The sequence below is a fragment of the Nymphaea colorata genome, chromosome 2 (genome assembly GCF_008831285.2).
Source record: "Nymphaea colorata isolate Beijing-Zhang1983 chromosome 2, ASM883128v2, whole genome shotgun sequence".
In the NCBI taxonomy this organism is placed as follows: domain Eukaryota; kingdom Viridiplantae; phylum Streptophyta; class Magnoliopsida; order Nymphaeales; family Nymphaeaceae; genus Nymphaea; species Nymphaea colorata.
Window position 1 is genome coordinate 28,647,132 of NC_045139.1, and position 22,173 is coordinate 28,669,304.

Sequence of the window (22,173 nt, forward strand, 5' to 3'; positions counted from 1 at the left end):
CTTTCCAGGAACGACGGGGCTCATGAGAAGCATACTACTCTTACAAAACCACCACTTGAACTTACAGAAGCGCTGCGACCCGACCAGAAGCCAGAGTGTTACAAAGAACACTAAGGTATTCAATCCCGCCGCTGAGATGCTCAGTTGACTCCTTCCCCTTGATAGGAAGATGGCTGATTAATGCGAATGGGTGTCAGCCTCGCTGCTCGGAAAGGGCACGTTTGATGCATGAATATGATACTGTAGTTCGACAAAAAAAATTCAAATTTTTAAAAATTTGTCCTCCCCATCAAACAAGGGAGTGAAAAAATGCCCGTTGAGTTGATTTCCGGAATTATTATTCCTGAAATATCTTTCCACCCTCGGAGGTGGAAAAATTTTTCCGGAGAAGAAAAAATGCCCGTTGGCTTCCTTCTCCGTCTTGTTGCGAGAGGAAGGAAGAAGGGACGGCAGGATTCTGGAGTAGCGGGAGAGGGTTTCTCTTCGTCTCCCCCTTCCTCTGCTTTCCTCTTCTCTCCCCCGGACGTCTCGGCCGACGGCAATAGAGGTAAAACCCTAACCCGCGTCCTTCCTTTCCTTTGTTCTCTCCCTTCCCTTCTTCTGTTGTTCTCTTCACTGGTTGTCCCTGGGTTTCTTTCTCTTCAAGTTTCTGTATTCCTATGCTTTCTTTTCTGCTTCAGCATTATTATCGGGTTCGATTCATACCATTTTTATGTGAGATGAACTACACGAGCGTTACCCTTAAAAGGTAGCGCCCAAATCTCGCATTGCCTACGGAGTGCTCTTTCCTTTTGCCCAGTTTCATTTTTCATTTTTCGTTGGTGTCGATTTATGGGATGCATGTGCCATCCAGCCTGTGATCTTGACGATGGGTTTCTTGCTTCTTTGATGCCTGTATGTTTTATCTACGTAGTTTCATTCGTTTTTGCCAACAGTGCTTTTCTCTTCTCTTGTACTTCTGTTGTCGTGCTCCTCCCAAAAACTCTGTCGGGAACTTGTTTGTTTCCCTATCTTTGACCTGTTGTTGCATTAATTTCGTTCCCCCTTACTTTTTTATTACGTTTTCTGTTCAAACAATCGAACAATGTTGATGTGGGCATTGACATGGGTACAAGGGTGGAAATTGTTGGGCCCAATGGAGCTGGAAAATCAACCTTGCTGAATCTACTAGCAGGTGATCTGCAACCTACAGAAGGAGAGGTTAGGAGAAGCCAGAAATTGAGAATTGGCAGATATTCTCAATATTTTGTTGATCTGTTGACCATGGAAGAGAACCCTGTCCAGTATCTTCTGAGGCTGCATCCTGCTCAGGAAGTGTTTAGCGAGCAGAAGGCTTCATTTTTATTGCCTTTCTATTAAATTATGCATGTTTAGTTATTGTGTAATATTAGTCGAGTATAATTCTTTTCTGTTGTATTATACTGTAATTATGGTTTTGCAAGAATTCATCTGTATCGCTGTTTTTCTGCTCGATTTTGTCATCAATGTGTATGCGAGAATGCAAGCCCTAACACTAACAGGAGTAGTCTCTTCTTCACACAGATAGCTGCTTTCTGCTTCATACAAATTATCCTGCTAATTGCATATCCTACACATCGAATTATTTGCAAATCATATTGAAGAATGTATGTTGTTTCACAAATACGAACAGACAATAGCCTGAGAGCAAGCTACAAGTGGAGCAGCCAGGTTGATTTACCAGAGAGGAAGAGAGATGAGTGCGGTGTGTATCAGCAAAACAGGAGATCTGCCATTGATTAATCTCCTCAGGTTTAAGGGGAAACCCATCTTTGATCAGCTCATCCTGGAGGAGAAACTTCTTCGCAGATCGTCTGATAATTGGTGCATCGTCAATGATGGGACTGACCGTCCTACCATCGTCTCGGGACTCTCAGGGTAAGCCATCCTCTTCTCTTAGAAACCCAAATGCCTAAATGAGGATAATATTCAAGTCCTCCAATGGAAGTGTTATGGTTCAAAATTTTGCTTCTAAGACACTTCTAACTGCCACTAGTCTCTCTCTGTTCTTCCCTCACTCTAGGTTACACTTGCAAAGTGTGATGTGGAGAGATCTCCCATCCTTCAATTTTACATTTGTATATATGGTTTATCATTTTTTCTTTGCAATGATTTATACAAATCAATAATTTTTCCAGCAAATATCTGCAGGAAATTGTCCCAGCTTATTGAAGTTGAGAAGGTTATGAATGAGGGTATACCTGTAATTAGAAGATTCAGTGGAGGTGGAACTGTAATTGTTGATAATGGTACTATCTTCGTGACATTCATCTGCAACAAAGGTGCCATAGACCAATTGCAGCCTTTCCCACAACCAATTATGTCCTGGACCGGTCAGTTCTATTCTCAAGTTCTTGGAGGAGCTCATAAGTTCAATCTTCGTGAGAACGGTAGGTAGAACTGTCTATTCTTGGCTGAAATGTATGATACCTGGTGCTTTCTCTAAGCACTTTAGTGTAATGAGTTGGAACAATCAAAAGGTTTGTCAAAGTTTTCAGACGAAATTTTATGAGCCTCATCCTACTCAAATGTGAATGCACTCCTCTACTTTTTATCCTTCTTAACATCAAGTATGTCCTAAAGCAACATAATATGGTTTCGTTGTGATATAAATGTACAGACTGAAAATGTATGTCCTATGTAACAGCTGGCAACTTTTTCTCTTGTATTGTAGAATCCATGTTCATTTTTACTTTCTAGATGTTTGTTTGAGCCTGTAAGAAGCACAGGTCATTTTATCTCACTTGTATATACAAGTATGAAGCACCTTGTATGAATTAGGCATCTTGCCTTTCTAAATAATGCTTCAAAATACTTTTCTTAGGTATATAATGTAAGAGAGGATTCTCTTTTTAGGGAGAAATGTTATTCTCAGCAATGCTTCTTTGCATGTGTTTGTGCTTCTTTATTATTTGAATAAGGCCCTGAAGTGCCAGACGCCACTCAATTTGGTGCTGTCTGTGAAGTTCACCAGGACCATGTTATAAGCATGGGCATGTTGTCTTCACCCACCTAATAAAGTACATGCTGTGAAAAATCATAAGCACTTGATACATTTCAATTCCTTTTGTCCCACACTGGGATGCCTATTCTAATGCACTAGGTTTTGCTTGCTTTTCAGACTATTGCTTTGGTGATCACAAATTTGGTGGAAATGCACAATCAATAACGAAGAGCCGATGGGTTCACCACACTTCATTCTTGTGGGACTTCGATACCCATAATATGTCATACCTGACATATCCATTAAAGACGCCTAAATATCGATTGGTATGGTTACCTCATGGCAGGTCGTTTTATCTTGTTTATAAACATTTTACTTTAGATTTAGCTTTAGGTTTACAATATGTTCCTGCATATACTGCAGTCAGAACATGGTTCCTTTACTACAGTGACATGATGGGTGCTGATGTTCAACATGATAATCTGAGTGAAACACATCCTATGTGGTGAACTTATTTGTCTATAACTTCCTCTTTTCTTTTTTATAATTTTCTTTTGTGAGGGCTTTGTCATTGTTTAGAATATTATATGAACTTGGTTTGGCTTCTGTTGCTTTTAAGCTTAGATATCTTATTTGAATCTTCGCCACAAGATTATATTTATGCCTTACTGATTTTTTGGAAAATATGGGAATAATTAGCTTTAATAAACAATAGAAGCACACAAATACATTGATATTTGTCTTCTTGCATATGTTTCATTGTACTTCGAGAGGCTGTCCATGGTGGATTATCGTAAAGATTTTGATAACTGCATCAGTACAGTAATATAAAAGCTAGGCCTAACAAGTAACAAGTGGTTGCACACATACAACCCTGATGGAGAATATGGAAACACTAGGTTTGCTATGAAACCTGGGGGACACCACCAATCACGGTACCAAACCATTATCCTAATCTGTCTACCAAGCATCAGCTGAATGTTAAAAATAGTTTCAATTTCCTATAGGGCATAATTTGCTTTGAAGATCCCTTGATGCTCATAGTAAGTTTTTATTGATTTGCCTTGTAAGGTTAATGCAAAAGCTATTCTAGGGAAGCACAATGCATTTTATAATATACGGCATATGAGTTCCTTTTTCCCTTCTCGTTCTTTTTTTTGGTTGGCGGGAGAAAAAGTGGATTTGATTTATTTTACTTGAATGATAAGTTCAGTATCCTAAGTGACCAGATCGAGATCAGTTCACTCAACGAAACGAGTGAGGTGCTGGAAGGCTAAGTTAGGAGAACGTGCTCTGAGATCAGCGCATGGTGAGTTGGTCTCCAGCACTTCCTGAGTTCTCACAATTCACTTCCACCGAACGTTGGTCACTACAAAGCATGTGAAAATTACTAAGTCAATTTTTGCACTTTGTGTACTCTGCTACATGCAATTTCTGCATTCTAGGTATATGATGTAAAGGAAGCAGATCTGCTGCATTGCAGTCAAATTTTTTCCCTCTTCGTACCTTCTGATAATCTTCCTTTATGTTGATCTTGATTGTACATTCAGGAGAGGAACCACATTGACTTTTTGTGCCCAATGAGAAGTATCTTGCTATCAAGATCGGAATTTATCAGGAAAACCATCTCCGTTTTGGAAAATCATTTCTGTGTAAAGCCCATGGAGTTGGATGAGATCAAAACAGATGCAAACGATACAAATGAAGAACATCAATACTCGACCAAGCTCATGACTTTTGAAGATTTAGGGAAGGCGCTTGCTTCGTAACTTCATTTAGGGCAAACTGAGGGATCAATTGCTGCGAAATCTTCAGGTTCTTTTTTTTTTTCTTCAATGTGGGAGGATGGATTATTCTTGCCTTGATGTTCTTATTGTATGAAATGCTTATAAGTTATAATGATTTAAAAATTTTGGGTAATGCCAAGAGGGCTTCTATTTATGACATAATTAATGCTTGCATATGACGTTTTGAGCAGCGTTGAACGATGTTTTCCTTCAAGAAGGGAACCATGCTGTAAGAAGAAATAAGTGGTGGCAAAAGGGTCGTACTGGCATTTGGTATACATTCCTTCTTCTTGTCTTCTCTTCTCGTAGCTTTTTTTTTTTTTTCCTTTTTGTAGCTTGGATGGTGGAGGTACCCCGCATACTGGACGTTCAGCACACTTCTTTTTCAAATCCTGTTTTTTTTCTTTTTTTTTTTGGAGTAAGGGGCTCCGTTTTTCGGTCATCAGTTTTATTGTCTAAGCCGGAAGATGATACTGAAAACCACAGGTATCTGAAAGCTCACCATTGATGCGTTGTACTGTGGCTCTTTCTGTAGGCATAGAAAGTGAAAAATTATAAGGATGCTTACATTTTGATGCACACAACTAAGAATCTTTGGCTTTGAAAAAGTTTCTTTCAACTGCCTATATGTTGTAATCTGTTTCTTAATTCTTGTATGTAAATGAAAGACTTCGAAACTTGAATCTGTTCTGTTCTTGTTATACGTCAAAAGTTAAACACGCTTTTTTGTGTAATTTTTTCTGTAATGCGTACACATACAGAGGGTTCCTCTAAAACGCTAGCCTGCAGATGAAGCGCCTCAGGAGCACACCACGTGCGCAGGGGAAAGCAGAGTAGGACTGTAGGAGTTACCCATTTTCGCGGACATGACACGCTTTGATAGCGAAGATGGCATACCGGACTACCTTTTGCCCACTTTAGATGCTGCTTTAATCCCTACTGTTCTTGCATTTGATGAAAAAACCTCAAGTTCCTTAATTGCATATGAGGCATCCCATGCGCGAAAAGGTCGAAGGGTCGAGTGATCAACACAAAATGGCCTCCGTTATACTGTTTTGGTTGCTTCTTGACATCATCTTAGGTTCCCATGCTTTTTGACCCATCTCCTTCCAAAATGCAAAGTATGCTTTCGGTGTCGTCGAGGCTCTTGGCAATGGCAAAAGAAGATCGATCGAGTTGCATCCACACAAAGGCACAACCTTAGAGGGCGTTGGAGTTGTTGCGCAGACAGGCCTGTATCAAACCCTCGACCCAAAGCTCCTACTTAGCCGGATATTGTTGGCAGGATATTTTGATTCAGCTACTTAGACCGCCATCTCCCTCTTGCTCTGGCACCTGGAGTTAACCGGGAAAGCTACCGCATGACCGGCTTTGTAATGATTGATTGCTGGGAAAAATAAGGGCGCCCATAAATGCGGTGTCAAAAGGATTGGATGATTCTCCAACCAAACAATCTCAAACCTCGCAGTCCCATTAAATACACGCGACTGAAACCCCTCCGTTCCCGCCAAAAGCTTCATCTTCTTTGTCTTCCTCGACCGATTTACAGGTTCCTGCTTCAGCATCTCACCGAAGACCAGAAACATACGAAGGATGTAGATAAAGGGTGGTCTCCGTTATGGATTTTAGACCTTGATTTGATTTGCCGCAAGGGCCAGGGGTGGGCGTCCCACCTGGGGTGAAGCAATGACGGAGGTGAAGCGGTCCGACTTTTTGTCTGCTATCTGTGGTAAGGGCCATCCTATTCTTAGGTCAAGATCCTCAGCTTCAAACACGCTCTCGACGAGAAGTGACCATAGCAGAGGAGCCGCTGGCTGGTAACTTGCAGACACACCCGAGGGGGAGCGGAGGTTTGATGTGTGCATTTCACTTCACAAGCCCTGCCGATCTAACTAACGGTCCCCACCTTCCCTCTCAGAGATGTTGTATTGTAGGACCCCATGGCTTTCAGATCGCTCAAATTAAATGACCAGTTGAGACGCATTGTACAGACTCCAGTAGAGTGCGCTGTGCTCCAAGAGGATGCTTTTGGTTGGAGACGGCCATCCCGGTGAAGGGGACAGAGGTCGTCGGTCCGATGCTAAATTCAAACGCAGGCTCTAAAATGTCTTTTCACGAGATGCGAGCTGCATCTGTAATAATAGTCCGAATCTCAAATCAGAGATTCTCTTTCGTTTTCCTTTGATGGGCAAATCTATGAAAATTGCACGTAAAATCAAGATTTAAGGAGATTCAAGTGCCCGAACGCCTGGACAGTACGAACATTTAAGTTCAAATATATCTCTTTGTTCATTTCCCCCTTAGGAAGCCGATTTCACTGAAGCCGGTAAGTGGGTGCATACTGAAGAAAGAAAATAAAAAAGAAAGGGGATTGCCCATAACAAACCACCACCACCCTCTTTTTTTTTCCCTCTCCTAATATATCGTCACATTTTCACATCAAAACAGCGTCCCTTTTTCCCTCTTTCGGCATTGGTCTTTCCCCTGAAATTAAGATGCACATCACCATCCTCAAAAATTTTAAGGGCTTCATTTACTCTGTCACGTAGTAGCACCTACACCAAGGAAATCAATGAATGCAGGAGAGATTTTATCAAAAGGGATGTTCTTCTTGTTGTCTGCTGTAGAGGCATCCTGGGTGACCGAGATCTCTGATGAAGGTGAGGCAGGGTAATAACCGAGGTCCCTCCTCATCCTCACTGGTGGAAGAGGCGGGTGTTGGTGGTAGAAACCAGTATGGGGGTCATTAGACATATCCCAGCAGCTGCCACCATCAATAGAAAAGCCTGTCCCATGACCATTCTTGAAACCTGCAACCAGAGAGGGTTACGTAGCTGTCGAAGAAGGAACAAAGTGCTAGGATGTATTTTTAGCAAAACCGGAAAAAAGTGGAGTTTGCCATGTTTTGATGACAAGTTGTGTTGGACGGAAAGTGTGATGCCCTTATAAACAACTGGCTCCTGTTTCTGGTTCTGGGACCATTTTTGTGCTCAGGAGACAGAGGGCAGGCTCGTCAATTGTTAGCTAGTTGTCCCCTAAGAACTAGGACCATGATCACCCATAAAGGCAAGAAACCGTCCACAAGAACATGATCCTTGAAGAAAGGATATCTGACTTGGAATAGATTTTAGCAAAAGCGGTGTGCTCTGTGCTCTAAGAAAAAGAAAAGTTACTTTTAAGTTGGCACAAGAACAACTCGTTTTGCTTGTGAACTCTGGAAGGAGTCAAGATATTTATCTTTTGCTTGTGAACTCTGGAAGGAGTCAATATATTAAAAAAGGGTGGAAACAAACTCCAAGCATGAGCACGGAAACACAAAACGAGTGAAGGAAGAAAAAGAAGGTCAAGTTCTAAACGGAAATTGATGTTCCACCTTCAAACAAACAACATAATAGCACTCACTAGACCTCTCATGTGTGTTGATAAACGCTCAAGAACACTTACTCGATAGGAAATCAAATGGTGGCTGTTGCGGCGTCATATAGGTGATGCTACTGCTTGAGCCAAACGACATGCGTCCACAGCTTGAAAGGGAGTCGTCTTCCCTAACACCAGAATTTTGCCAAGGTTGAGATTTTAAACAGGATGAGCTACTAAAACAGCAAGGATTTGACTACGAATGTATTCATTCCTCTTCTCTATCTAACCGTGAGAACGTAGCCAGGGGCTCAGGTAGCATCTAACCTTCTGTCAGCAGACTGGTTCAGCTTTCTCCTTCTGTAAGCATTGGACTGCTCTCTGTATTTCCTAGCCATGATCACGTGCCAGTGGTTCTTGACTGCATTGTCTGTCCTGCCAGGAAACAGTCTAGCGATCATGGCCCATTTGTTCCCATAAAGCCTGTGCGCAGCCATTAGCCTCTCTTCTTCTTCTTCACTGAAGGCTCTACGGTTGATTCTCGGATCCAATTGATTAAACCATCTCAGCCTACAACTTTTACCTTTATGACCAGAAAAAGGAGAATATTACATCACGAGAGAGAGAGAGAGCAGGAGACGTCAAATAGTGTGACGAAAAGAAAAGCCATAACATGGATATACATGTATTTCCGGATAAGATATACATGTTTCTCGAATCAACAAATCCTTCAGCTAAATGTAGGACTTTCCATTGGTCTGCCTTTCCAGAAGATGACTAGTAAGGCAATATGAAGGAAACCACATTTTAGCAATTTCTTGTTCCATAGAAGGCAAAATCAATGACTAGAATCGTGGCACAGCTGGGATCAAGTGAATATAACAGAAACGATTTTCATCGACAGGAAAAAGAAAAATTCTTTCTGGTCAGAGTTTATAAAGTTTTATTCAAAAGTCATTTACTACAACAGTAAAGACAACTGATCAAAAGCATCCACATCTTTATATAAGGCGTTATTACCTGATCTTCCTTCTAGTTTCTCTGCTATGAGGTTCCAGTTCTGAGGCCCATAGAGAGCAACAAGCTCTTTAAGTTTTGCATCCTCGGCTGGTCTCCAATGTCCTCTGGCGCAGAGCTTAGTGGTACCCTTCCCAACAGAAGAATTATCATTGTCCTGCACTTCCTCACTAGGTATGTCTTCAAAGGCGTTGTAGCCTTCACTTGAATCACAGCCTTTGGTAATGTTACAGTTTTCCGTAAATGGCAAGTTCCAAGTTTTCAGACCTTGTTTGCTTGATGAAGCTCCCCAAATCTGAACGGTCAAGTCACTTCTGCAATAACTATCACAAGAAGAGGAGGCTGAGCCACCATAGCATAGATTAATGGCGGCCTCATTTCCAGAGAAGTCGCCAGACGCATCTGCAAACATACCCATCAAAGTGGACGAAATTTTCTCTCAGAAAATGAACGAACGGAACGAATTCTCTCATGGGTGGCATCATGGTAGCAGCATTATCAAGAGTGGCATTAGCATCAAAGTGTAGTGGACCGTCGTCATACCTTCGTTTTCATCGTGACAGATTCTGCTCCTCTGGAACTGATGGAGGGTCATCTTCATGGCCAGACTTATTTTTGGTCTTCTTTCTCTATCCTTTGCTTGCCTTCCGGAGGGAGGGGAAGGAGAGACGGGAGAAGGAGAGAAGAAGGATGGCAGGTTGAAAGAGATTGAAGTGGGGCGATGGGAAAGGGACGAATATTTGCAGAGTTTTGCAGAAACCCACACGCCTGAAGCTCTTTCTCTCTCTGAGGCAGTGCGCTTCTGTGCGTGTGCTTGTGCACACCACCAGACTGACCCTGACCCAAGAAATTCCTGTTGGAATTTATTGTGATTACTTTATTTTCTTTCCCTTGTTCTATTCTTGTACAATAATAACAACCATCCACACGTGTAACGTCACTCCTCTTCACGTGTAATCTCTCTTTCTCTCTCTCCACGACCATAAAAGCCTGACTGTTATATCTGTCTGCTTCGCACCGCGTTGTACAGGTCAGTTCCATCTATTTCAATTTCGACGGAACAATAATATGGCCAGCTTCTGTCAACAGCCACAGCAACTCTGCCTTTAATCTTTACATGCTTTCAACAAAATTTGTCTACAATATTTACAAATTCTTGTTGCTCGCTGTATCTGCTTTGTTTCTAATCATAATATAAATAAAAAAAAAGAAAAAGGCAAAAACAATTGACATTTGTCAGCACTCTTTAGAGTGAATTCAACTGCTGGGCTAAGGCATGTTGCAATGAGATCTGTAATGAGATCTGTCACACCATCGAAAATCAAGAATTACATTTTTTGCAAGCATTGTTTTTTCAGCAATAACAAAAAATGATCGCTGTTTCTATAATTTTTTTTATGTCCAATGAAAGTATGACATCACTCCTACTCTACTGGTTTGTTCCTCAAGACCCAACTTGACACAGAGCCCGTGAACTGCAGCACTTCTCTTTTCAAAATAAACCTTTTCTTTACAAGGAAGAGAAATACAGTACAAGGCAATGAAATTGTGCAAATCTGTACATTCCAAAAAAAGTATGTACTTGACATCAGCTGGGAGCTCCACAAAAGTAATGCGTGAAAGCTGAATTTAATAATAATTTTTTTAAAAAAAGATCTTTTCCTCACCAACAAGAAAACAACTGGCAGACGACATCTGGTGTGATTAAATGTGAGGGATGGTACCACAGTCAAAACATGAATGTACCCATAGGTTGGAAAAGAAAAAAAAAAAGGAAGGACTCCTGAGCAGAGGAAAAGCGTCGGTGGGAGGAACAACTGGTTGGAGGGGATGCTCCCCACAGTTTAATTTCCACTTATAAATGGAGTTGGAGAAAAGCAGAAGCTTGTTGTGGAAATGCCAACCATCCAGCGCCAAGAGAAACCCCACACCTTTTACGAAGTGAAATCCGACGGTCGAGTCTTGCGTGATTCTCACGCACCTCTATTCAGTATTCACCACTGCTGGCTGTTTGTTGAGGGCAGTGGGTGAGCCACATTGTTTTAAGGAGAGGAATGGCGTTCCTTTTCTTGTCCATCGGAGGGGAGGAATGGGGAATAAGTATATTTAACGGGCAGCAATATTATTGCCAGTGGGGTTAAATGTTGAGTCAGCTGTGGAGGATGTCGGTTTGATCATCCGAAGGACTGTCTTCTGCAGAATCTGCCAGCGTTTTATTCGGTCCCTCTTTCTCTCTCTCTCCACATGTTTGGATAATGCCATTAGAACTCGAACGTCATGCATCATGTCCCCTGCATGTAGAGGGAGGGAGGAGAGACCCTGTTCACCCACACCCACCTCCTTTAATGGCTTACTGTTTGAGGAACATGGTGACCTTTCCACCTGAAACCGTCAGAGACTCCCTCCCAGGCTTCCTTCACGGCTTCGGAGAGGGGGTTAGAAAACCATGTAAAACGAGTTTTCAAAAAAAAAAAAACAAACAAACAAACATGCGAGCGCTGTCTGGATCACATGGACACGCTGTTCTGGTCCTCTCCTGAACGTAGGGCTAATGACATGCGTGTGGGATACGCATGTCACTTCAAATTTTTAGATTATACAAGCATCCCTCGGCTTTCTTAAAATACTTGGAACGTAATAAGTGGGTTGAAGAAATATAAAATGTATTGGTTGACATCCTTGGTACAGATTGAGATAATTAATGGGGTTCGTATCCTGTCTCTGTCCGTCTTCCCGTGACATGCCAAGTTCGTCCTTCAGTCGCTGACCGATAACATTAGAACGCAGACGACAGCTCTTGCATCGGGATGGAAAGCAAAAACTAGGGAAGACTGTTTATCTCCAGATCGAGGAGGAAATGTTTTGGAAAAGTTGACGAACAAAGTACACAATAAAGCCAATACAAATAAACAACACGGGTACCAATATTTGCAATGAACTGATTTCACGATAAGAGAACGACATTTTTCAGTATCAAGTGCAAGTAGTTTCGGAAGGCCACGACACTTTCATCCCTCAAACCCTCTCAACTATTCTCCAGCAAACACGACCTATAATATAATTTTAATGGCAGAATTAACAAGCAAGTACTTGAATGAGGTTGATCTGGTATCCTTGTGCCTTTCGAGGCTGATAGAGATTTGATGGCCACTGATCAATCTGGGAATATTATTTTTTTTCGACTTTGTGAAATGGTTAACTTACTTCGGCTTTGGGCGGAAATTAGGCATCCTGGCATGCAATACGTCTGCCAGCTGGCCGTCGGATAAGATTATCGACCGTGGCATCTCTCTAAGTTTTGTTAATTTTATTCATCTATGGAAGTTCGAGTTCCTGTTGTTGTTCATTTTTCAATCAACTTTTTAGTCTTTTCCAAACTTTCTGCTTTCGTGAATCAGCTAGCGATTTTGTAATGTAATTTTGGCGAACCCAACGTGGGAGTCATGGGACACATAAATAAGACTGTTGAAAAGGGTGGTGGAACTTAATCGGACAACAGGTCTGTCCGTTGTAGGAGAGAGGCATTTTTGTTTGTTTCGTTTTAACTACTCCTTTTTGTTTTAGGGTTGCGAGTCGTCCAGTCGAGTGCACATATCGTCCTTGAAAATGCAGACAAAATGGGAATTTATTAACAAAAAGTCAGCAAAAAAAGGAAAATAAATAATAAGGAAGAACAGAGAAAGGGAGTTCGTCTGTAGCCAATCAGTCTTGAAACGCAAACGCCAACCAAAACGAAGTGCAATCAGTCTTGAAACGCAAACGCCAACCAAAACGAAGTGCAATCAGTCTTGAAACGCAAACGCCAACCAAAACGAAGTGCAATCAGTCTTGAAACGCAAACGCCAACCAAAACGAAGTGCAATCAGTCTTGAAACGCAAACGCCAACCAAAACGAAGTGCAATCAGTCTTGAAACGCAAACGCCAACCAAAACGAAGTGCAATCAGTCTTGAAACGCAAACGCCAACCAAAACGAAGTGCAATCAGTCTTGAAACGCAAACGCCAACCAAAACGAAGTGCAATCAGTCTTGAAACGCAAACGCCAACCAAAACTAAGTGCAATCAGTCTTGAAACGCAAACGCTAACCAAAACGAAGTGGAAGATGCACATCAGCCCGAAGATCTTTAGAATGTCGTAAGATGTATACGTGAGTGAGGGGTTAACTAAATTGTATCTTATACCTTTTCTTCTTTTTCCTTTTTTTCTTTTTTGGGTGAGTGGAGAAATATGGACGTAGACTGAAGCGAAGTCGTCTCTTATATAAATATGAAGAGGCCATCAGGCAGTAGCTGAGCCCTTCAATTCCCTGCCTTTCACCATCATCACTCATGGGGGGTGACTTGGGTACCGTCCAATACTCTGCCCCTTATCAAGAGGCCATGTATTAACGAGAGAAGGAGGCTGTATTTTTAAAGTTTACCACTACCATTTTTTGGGTTATGTTTTACAAGGACCTCAGACAAAAAGCCCTTGTTTAATATTTTTGAGCACCAGTCGAACAGTACACTTTAGCACCTGTGTTCGGTACGCTGTATGATATATATGTGTTGAGGAGGCCATACATACATACAAAACATCTACTTGGGCTTTAGCCAGCCATACAAATAATGTCGTTGTGCTTTTCTGATAGGCTCTCATGTCTCTCACTCGCTGCTTGTTGACGAAATGCTCCCACCAGGGGAAACATTGGCGACTCTTATTCTAAAATCCGTCCCGGCCCTCAGTGTTAGGTTCCACATCCACAATAATTCCCTAACAAACGAACAAACTGCTAGTGCTAGCTAGATGTCTTATCTCTTTTTCCAATCGAAAGAATGCTGGGAATTAGGCTCCCGACGGCCTCTTATTTCTACTGCACCACCTCGTCATCAATGAAGGGCGTGATGCAGCAGTGCTATTCAATATTGCACTCGATCACCTTCATGTGGAACGTCCCCTCGCCCCACTTACGTACTTGGACAGCTTTGCTTCCCCTCCCAGTTCCCACCAAAGCAAGCACACCAATTGCCGTCTCCGTAATACATACAGTGATGGCGATACTAACAATGTAATGCGAGATAAGTGATGTCATTAATGTACAGAAGAGGAAAATGGAGACGCAGCAGGTGAAAGAAAAGTTAAAAAGGGAGTGGGAACGGGAAAGGCAACTGAACCGACCGAGGGACGCTACGTATTAATTTCTAGCTGCCTCAGTTCCCCCCGTTGGGACTTGGCGTCGCTTCCTTAAATGCGCTATGATTTCCGAATTTGACTGCCTGCCGCAAAGAGCAACACGCCACTTCCACCCTCACTCTCTGTTTTCTCTCTTCCCTTCTCAATCAGCGAGAGAGAGGGAGCGAGCAGCGCATTTTTTTATTTGCGGTGCCGTCACATCGTCCACTGCGGGCCACCAACTTTATTTAAATTGAGATGCATTAAATTTTTACAACAACAGCAACAGCAAGTGTGATCATCATTCACTCCTAGTCCTGCTGATCCGGGGAGAGAAGGAGAGAGATTTGAATCATTTGAGTGGGGATGTAGGAGGGCGCCATTGGAGGTGAAGCAACGGCAGGGTCGGGGTGAAGTGAAAGTGGGTGTGCTACTCTTGATAACAGCCAAACACTCAAAGAGCCATATTTTGCAATATCATTTAAACACCTTTTTTATCTTTTTCATGCTATGGCCAATTGCACCTTTTGATTTATTTGTTCTCTTCAATTTCAAGTACCTAGACTATCATCTTTTGCAAGTTCATATAAACTTTTCAATAGACACTGTTACGAATTCAATAAGGGAAAAAGTAAAGAGTCGTCTTGTGTGTATTCGATTAGCTTTAGGACCTAGTGTCCTTTTATGTCCATATCAACTTTTTTTTTTCTATGAAAAGTGTTGGAAGAGGTGGAATTCACCAAAATGGAGCCACCTAGACTTACCGCAACTCCTCGCCATAATTGATGGTGGACTACTACCTAATTAATTAGACAGCGAAGGATTTAAGTTTCAGCGTAGCACCGGTTTGTTTCTTCCAACGAATGCTTGATAATGGCTCGACACGCTTCCCTGCTTTTTAACTTCTTGGAGAAAAAGGCAACTCATGCAACAGCGACAGCCTCCAGTTCTGTCGGTTAGTTGATCTTGAATACCATTAAGTTTTAATTTCGAGGGAGAAACACCATCAAAGTTAAATGCGAAGCCATAATGGGGGCTGGGCTGGCCATGTAAGCAATTTTAGAAAACAAACGTTATAGCTACAAACAGAAGATATCGTCGAAACTTCCTCTAGATAATAGTATGCAGCGAAAATAACTCGACCACCGTATCAAGGATTTTGTGCATCCGACTTTATTTGACGAACCTGACTTGCTTGCCTGTCGTTCGCGCAGAATACCTTCATTTCTACATTTCACATATTTGACTAGATTTTTACATATATGGGTGTCCTTCCAAGCATGAAAGTTTTAGATTAGTGCCCCTCCCACCAAAAGTTTTGGCTCCGCCAACAAAAGTTTGGCACCATGCATGGAGACGCCCTAGGCCGGTACTACTAAAATCTCAATGTTTTGGGCAGCCTTCACCAAATTTAACCATACAATACACACTGATTTTTTTTTTCCCCCGGTTCAATGGAACGTCCTTTCTTGAGGACAAATGTGTTTTCTAAATTACACGGATCGAAGCTAACCACAGTTTTCTTTAATCGATATTTGATAAAAATGACTCGCCAAGTCGAGGAGATGATTTGCAGCTGAGCTATTGGAGTATATACATGCACCCTCTCCCTCCTTTCTCGGCTCTTCCACAATTAAGTACCTGTACAACTGCATGCACATTGATGCAAATCTTTTAACAGCTGCAGGTGGATCGGTTCTGGAGGTCCTTAATTTGCGGTCAGGATGTACAGCCGCGCGCGTGTTCGTCCTTCCTCTTCCGGCGTTGCCGTCTCAATTCCAATTACGCGTGAGCCCTCACACTAAATGCAGTGCCGCTGCATGTCCGGCGCTTCCGACGCAGCTGCTCTTGATCTCAACACTCAAAATATGCTCAGATGGACTTCCATGTTTGGGGACGTTGATTTGCTCCTAATGGATGCCCTCCATGTCCAACTAAGAATGAGCCATCTTCTCCTTTGCTAGATCTTTTTGTTTTTCCACTGCAGTTAGTTGCAGTAAATATATATATTGTCTAAACAGTTAGCGTTCTTCTCTCTCCCTCTCTGTCTTGAAGAAAATGTCCACAATCACCATGGCCCAGGGTTTCCACAAAATGCCAAAAAAGCAGATATCAATGCGTGGATTCGAAAAGCATGGGGAGATACTGAGGAGATGGAGGACTCGTTAATCAACGAAAAGGTGATGATGCCCAACGAGTAGTCCCCATCTCGTCCTCTTCCTCGCATTTCGCTGTTCTTTATTGCTCTGCCGTGATTTTCCGTTCTGGTCAAGTTCCCCACCCAAGGAGCCGCTGCAGCGACCCTTTACCCTAGATCCTTGAGAAGATAGTGAAAGATTTGATTGTTTCAGAAGAACAATTAGGGCGTACGTACCGTTTATTAACTTGTTTAACAGCTGCTGGTTCAAGGCACCAAATGATCCCTGCCCTGCCCACCCACCTTCTTGGCCAGACGTCAGAATCATTTATTTCACTTCTGATCGATGATCCTCAGAAGAACAAAAAAAACTCGTTTGATTTTGAAAGGAAAATAACTTAGTCCATGCAAGGCAGCTTATTAGAAGCCTTGGGGATATACTCACCCATGGCTTTCTGTGCATTTACTAATTAACGTGGGTAGTCCCTCTTCAGATCCACGGTGGTTCCAACTTCCAAGGGACAGGCACATGCTATAAAGAGGCGATCTTTGGCCACCTACCCAAAAATTAATACCCGTGTTTGTTTGAACATGGAGACTGCCTCACCAGGAGACTCGAAATGATCATCAAAGGAACAATACCACACTGTAGGCCAGCTGTTCTTGTCTTCTCTCTCTCTCTCTCGCTGGAATGGCGCTAGCCAGCTCGCTGTTTACTTTGTAACAGGTCCTGCCGTCGCTCCTCTCCTTCAGTGGAATCATGTCCTTCACAAATTAACCTGCAGTTGTTTTCTGCACGTACTTAGCGGTGCCATTCATATGAACTGACGTTTCTCTTGCATGCTCTTGAACCAAACGGTTCCTGTTGCTACCGTCCACTTTGTCACTCTATTTCTAAACCTATCCACTCACGTACGCATTCATGTGCGAAGCGTCGATATTTGTCATAAACTTCAGAATGATGATGGTCGTCCTTTCCCAGTTTATGAATTAATCAGCCCACTTCAGATTTACTGGGATCGACCGTGATAACCCGTGAATGTCTAATCGTTCATGTTAACTGAAAATGCAAAAACTATGTTCTTGTTTTGTCCTGTCCCATACCCTTGAGGAAATTGTTTAGGAAAATACTGTGAACCTAGATTCTAGAAGTTTTCACGGGAGGCAGTTTTGGGTCCTAAAGGGCTGGCTGAGGCCGTAAATCTGTTGGTGATCAATTTGAACCCCTGGACTTCTCAACGGACCAGAATATCAGATGCCAAGAAAGTACTCCCACCTTCGACGGCTTAGTGGTTTTTGGCATTGTTAATTTTTTCTAAGAGCCACCCGTAGCTCAGTGGTTCTTGCCGTTGCAAAAGCATTCCATCGGATGGTAATACCAGCGTGATTGAATGAGCTAGTTTATGATACCTGATGAAAATACATGAACTACATGGTAGATAGCTATATATAGGCTAACAAATACACCTTTTAGATGAAGGTAATCTACAAATAGATAAAATAAGGACCTTAATTTGCACGGTCGACAATTTAATTTGGATCTACTTCAGTGGGAACATAGTCCACGAGATGACCTGAATGCAAACGGGAAGGCATTATCGACGTGTATGGGACCCAATGTACAGCTTAGGAGCTGCTCCTCCATGAGAGCACATTGGGTCTGTCCCCCCTTGAAGCACATGAAAAGGATGGGACTTTGTTCCCTAAATATTTAGCAGCAAATAACCCGCATTCTGGATCTCTTTACTGCAAACTCCGCCACATGAACATGACTCAGGAGGGTGCAGACCCTGAGAATTATTGATGACCATCCCTTATGAGAAGTGGAAGCTTATAATTGTGTTGGACCTCATTATGGTAATGTTTCATTTTCTCAGTTCGGTGTCACTTTGTTCGATCTTAATTCAAAACCGGCCGTTAATTTGGAACATTCAGTTCGTGGGTATGTTTGTCGCTTAAGCAAAACGTCGATATCCTTTCTCCCCTCATGTCGCTTGCAGTGAAAAGGACAACTCGTTGTTTGCATATACATACAAGACACAATAACACTGAACGTACGTTACAGGCTTTCCGCTTTCATAATTGTTAAAGGAAAACAGAATGATATATATACTGTGGGGAGCCAGCTAGCAGCAGGCCAACAGCAGCCTGATCTTTTACCGCGTTCTGCTCCTACGAGGATCTTCCTTCTAACCTGAAACTCTTGTTTCTTATGCGATATTTACTTCCATTGAGTGGATGACATTTGCCTGTTTAACCCAATCAGTACTTGGTGAGTTTACTCCATGGATTATCCTGTACAGGTCGGGGAGAAGGATGAAACACGATTTGTGGTTAATCAATTTGAACTTTCAAGATCAAAAGAGTAATGGCTATAATTTGTCCTCTAATTCTTGACTGGTCGGTCTGAGAATTTGCTGTATGGTCCGGAGGAAGATTGCGTCTGATCTCTGTACTTTGTTGTCAAGGATGTTAGGCACGAGTGCTCGACTCACCAGACACGCAATTGCCTGAGACCCAAACGAGTGACACTAGATAGAAGCCATACTGTTGCGTGCCAAGGACTGGGGAGCTAGTTACCTAGGTGGGTTTTACTGCTGCGCGCTGTCCAGGGGCCAACTCATGGCACAGCTTCAGTGGCTGCGAAAAGGGTAGACCCGGTCATGCATTTCTCGGCAGCTCGTTAGTTCCATTTCTTTTCTTGGCTGTCTGGTGTTACGTCTAGTGTCTGCTTCGGTGTTCCCTTGCAACCAGGACAGAGCTACCAACACAGCAGTGGGACGTGCTATATATGGGGAAAGATTTAAGGCATCTCTGGCGAATCGTGAAATGCCAGCGTACGTGTATCCGGACCCCCACAAAGCATTTCGATCTAAGAAGCATCAGGTGAATAATCCATGCGGTAAATTTCACGTCCCCATCCCTTTAATTTCTTGAGGCCTATGTAGCTATTTCGGTCACTTTTATGAGAATGGGGGCGGTGAGACAAATTCTCCAAATGGATTGTGATACCCACGTGATTGTGAGACCAGTTTCTGTTTTGTCTCTCTCTTCTTGTTGGTGGGTTGTAATGTCCCTGTATGTGGAATGAGGTTGAAATGACAATATTAAGCTTAAAGAAGCGAGAATTTATAAAGTAAAACTGTCTTGGCTCGTAGCTTGTAGGATCATTTTGGATCCATAACAAAAGCAGGTCACAAAGTGGCCTGAGATACCGCCCTAGCACACGGCCGATCGATTTGGTCCGGAGACCTAATTATCTGTTGAAAACTGAAACCTCTAAGGCATGCTTTGGTTGGGCAGTGCACATATAGGAATTCTGATCATTTTATGCCGGCCTGTTTTCAGGCCCAGAAAATGTTCACATCAATGGCATTATTGAGGCCTGATCCAGGGTATTGAACATAACACCAGTCACTGCCCCCACCATTATTCGTATACCTGCAAAAAATTATTCAGTGGGAGTATTAATTAGTTTGGTAATAGAGTGAGTGATCTTGGACAGGCCCAAAAGAAAAGAAAGAAGAACCAGAGTCAATTAAAGATGATTTGATGGAGAGAGACGTTAAACTATAGGAAAACAACACAGTTATCCATCTTCTTAGGGACGCTAACTTTCTAACACAAGAAAAACTTATTTGCTTTGTGTATGATCGAAGTACTTGGATTTTCAGCGACATAACAATTCAATTATTTGGGTCAATGTCACGGGACGCCCATTCCCAGGCCACATTGATCAGTCCGATCCATCTCTGTGGGAACTTTTCTTTTGCTCGCTCTCTTTTTTTTTTTCTTTTGATCAGACAATATCCATATATGGGATTACCTTGAGTTGACAATTTATCAAGGTACAAATAAAAGTGATAAATGGCAATAACCAGCAAAACAGGCCTGCCAAACGTTCTGATGTCTCTTTGCAAGAGTCGTCTTCTTCTGCATCTTCACATAATTCCTCCTGCTGCTTCAGTTAGCAGGAGTATCGATCGTATTTTTTGGATCTTTGCACCCAGCAAACTAATAGCTGTTGACAACTTCGATGTGTTACAAACTGGAGGTCAGGCCGGGGATCAAGACGGACGTGTTCCTAACGTTAAACCCTCTCGGCATCTGTGTCCACAGCCGCTCGATCATCGACACGGTGGATGGCACTCATGAAGAAGCAGGGGCTTTGCAGAAGTAAAGACTCCAAAAGCAGAGAGTAGGGAAAAGAAAAGAACTTGCGTGAATAAACGATTTAAAGAGAAACTAAATTCACTTTTAACTCAAAAAAGCAAATCCCACGATTACATATTGACCAGGTAGTGAGTTTTCAAATTTGTACTAAACTACGCACCAGACAAGAAGAGGAGAGATTAGGAGGACGTGTCCAGAGTTGGTGAAGGCTCGTTAACCTTCGGTCCCTAGCTAGGGAAAAACAGAGAGGCAGTCCTTTCGATGAATGACATAATCAACCCTCACGTGCCATCACCTCTTTTCTGAGGATAATTCGTTATTTCATTCTCGATGTAACGTCAACTTAAAGGAACTATTGTTCACGAGCAAAAGTGTCAGCAGAAATTTCGCATCAGAGAAGTAGGAACGCCACTGTTGCTGTCCTGCAGGCCGTAGTTAATGGTCATGAGCATTCATTCCCGCACTCATAGCCGGTCCTCCACTCTGTCACTCATACTTTTAATCAGCCACCTACCCATATCATGTCGCCTCACTCCTCTCTCCGATTGTTCATCTTGAATTTGCTGAACCCTTTGGTTCTGCGACTCGGCCGGTTGGCTTGCTGGGGAGTGGGGGGTCGGGGTCAGGCTGGAAGAAGGTCCCACCAGAAAACTGTGGCTCCCGACTCAGAGGTCGTCTGCGTCTTGACTCGGTCCGTTCACAATAGACCGGTTGATAAGCGGGCAGGCAGGCTGCCTGAAATCGGATGGTGGCGTGTGGAGTAAGCGTTAATGGGTCGACTTGAGTAGGGGAAGTAGGTCAGATTGGAGTTCCATCGGGTGTCCACCAATTGTCACATCTCTGAAACTAGTTTAAAGCTGAAACAAACACTGTGAGGGCAGTCAAAGAAAAGAACAGGCTTGTCTTTCTTTCTTTTCATTTCTCCCTCGGATTGTGAAGGCCTAACCTGCTTTTGAAAATCAACGACATCCCTCGCCAGTGACGCTGCTTTTTCGAGAAAGCAAGCAAGAAAAAGGGGGAAAGGGAAAGGCGGGGTAAGCCCACGAGTGCAGAATCGCTTGCGGATATTTTCGTGGCAAGTTGGATCACCTATCGAACTGCTGTGACGTACCCAACTTTAACTTAGCTTGCTGGGCGATGGCCTGCGAATCCTTTATATTTTTACATGATTACCAGAATCAATGGAGATCGAGTATCCTGAGGGTGACAAATTAAGGGATGGATGACGACGTACTGCCGCTGCTGCTGCATGCATGGCAGGCAACTCTGCAAGACAAAACAAACGCTACCCACTGCCGCCCCCTAAGCACCGCTAGCTGCTCTCCCATCACCCACTAGGCCCCTCATGCCAAACAGCCAAAGCCCACTGCTCATCAACTTTGGGGCAGATATGTACATGAACTCCATCTTGGAAACACTGTAGAATGCCAAATCTAAGTGGTTCATGTACTCATCGATCCAAAGATTTTTGTGAGCGTCCAACGAAGACTTGGAATGACAACATTGAGTCTCCATTGTCCCATGGGAGGACCAGTTGTTAGAATGATTTAATCTCTCTCCCTCTCTATTTATAGTATTAAGGGAGACA

The 22,173-nt window shown here is 42.8% G+C and overlaps 2 protein-coding genes across 5 annotated transcripts; one reads left to right on the forward strand and one right to left on the reverse strand.

The window, feature by feature from the left end:
• The first annotated feature begins 96 nt into the window (after positions 1 to 96).
• Positions 97 to 5,434, forward strand: LOC116246709 (putative lipoate-protein ligase A). 4 transcript variants are annotated; one of them, XM_050076301.1, is made up of 6 exons: positions 97 to 547; positions 1,543 to 1,896; positions 2,170 to 2,408; positions 3,140 to 3,288; positions 4,513 to 4,777; positions 4,941 to 5,434. In XM_050076301.1, exons 2-5 carry the CDS (start codon positions 1,715 to 1,717, stop codon positions 4,729 to 4,731), a joined length of 789 nt encoding a protein of 262 aa, XP_049932258.1. In that variant the 5' UTR covers positions 97 to 547; positions 1,543 to 1,714; the 3' UTR covers positions 4,732 to 4,777; positions 4,941 to 5,434. The 4 variants fall into 4 exon arrangements, 3 of the variants coding, with proteins under 3 accessions (XP_049932258.1, XP_049932259.1, XP_031474398.1); XM_050076302.1 differs by lacking the exon at positions 4,941 to 5,434 and adding an exon at positions 4,192 to 4,271 and having other exon boundaries at positions 1,652 to 1,896; positions 4,513 to 4,653; XR_007572613.1 differs by lacking the exon at positions 4,941 to 5,434 and adding an exon at positions 4,176 to 4,271 and having other exon boundaries at positions 99 to 547; positions 1,652 to 1,896; positions 4,513 to 4,579.
• Positions 5,435 to 6,998: 1,564 nt separating this feature from the next.
• LOC116248384 (transcription factor MYB77-like) lies at positions 6,999 to 9,975 on the reverse strand. Its single transcript, XM_031621149.2, has 5 exons — positions 9,667 to 9,975; positions 9,127 to 9,525; positions 8,434 to 8,689; positions 8,194 to 8,294; positions 6,999 to 7,559 (listed from the first exon to the last, which is right to left on the reverse strand). The coding sequence occupies exons 1-5, from the start codon at positions 9,722 to 9,724 to the stop codon at positions 7,291 to 7,293; spliced, it is 1,083 nt and encodes a 360-aa protein (XP_031477009.1). The 5' UTR covers positions 9,725 to 9,975; the 3' UTR covers positions 6,999 to 7,290.
• Positions 9,976 to 22,173: the final 12,198 nt, after the last annotated feature.

Excerpts from the sequence above, each read along its gene's own strand:
- LOC116246709 (XM_050076301.1), top strand. The coding sequence starts at position 1,715 with ATGAGTGCGGTGTGTATCAGCAAAACAGGAGATCTGCCATTGATTAAT. Across the intron at positions 2,409-3,139 it reads GTTCAATCTTCGTGAGAACG|ACTATTGCTTTGGTGATCAC; the intron begins GTAGGTAGAACT and ends CTTGCTTTTCAG. Across the intron at positions 3,289-4,512 it reads AGACGCCTAAATATCGATTG|GAGAGGAACCACATTGACTT; the intron begins GTATGGTTACCT and ends TTGTACATTCAG.
- LOC116248384 (XM_031621149.2), bottom strand. The coding sequence starts at position 9,724 with ATGAAGATGACCCTCCATCAGTTCCAGAGGAGCAGAATCTGTCACGAT. Across the intron at positions 8,690-9,126 it reads GAAACTAGAAGGAAGATCAG|GTAAAAGTTGTAGGCTGAGA; the intron begins GTAATAACGCCT and ends CTGGTCATAAAG. Across the intron at positions 8,295-8,433 it reads AACCAGTCTGCTGACAGAAG|GGAAGACGACTCCCTTTCAA; the intron begins GTTAGATGCTAC and ends TTCTGGTGTTAG.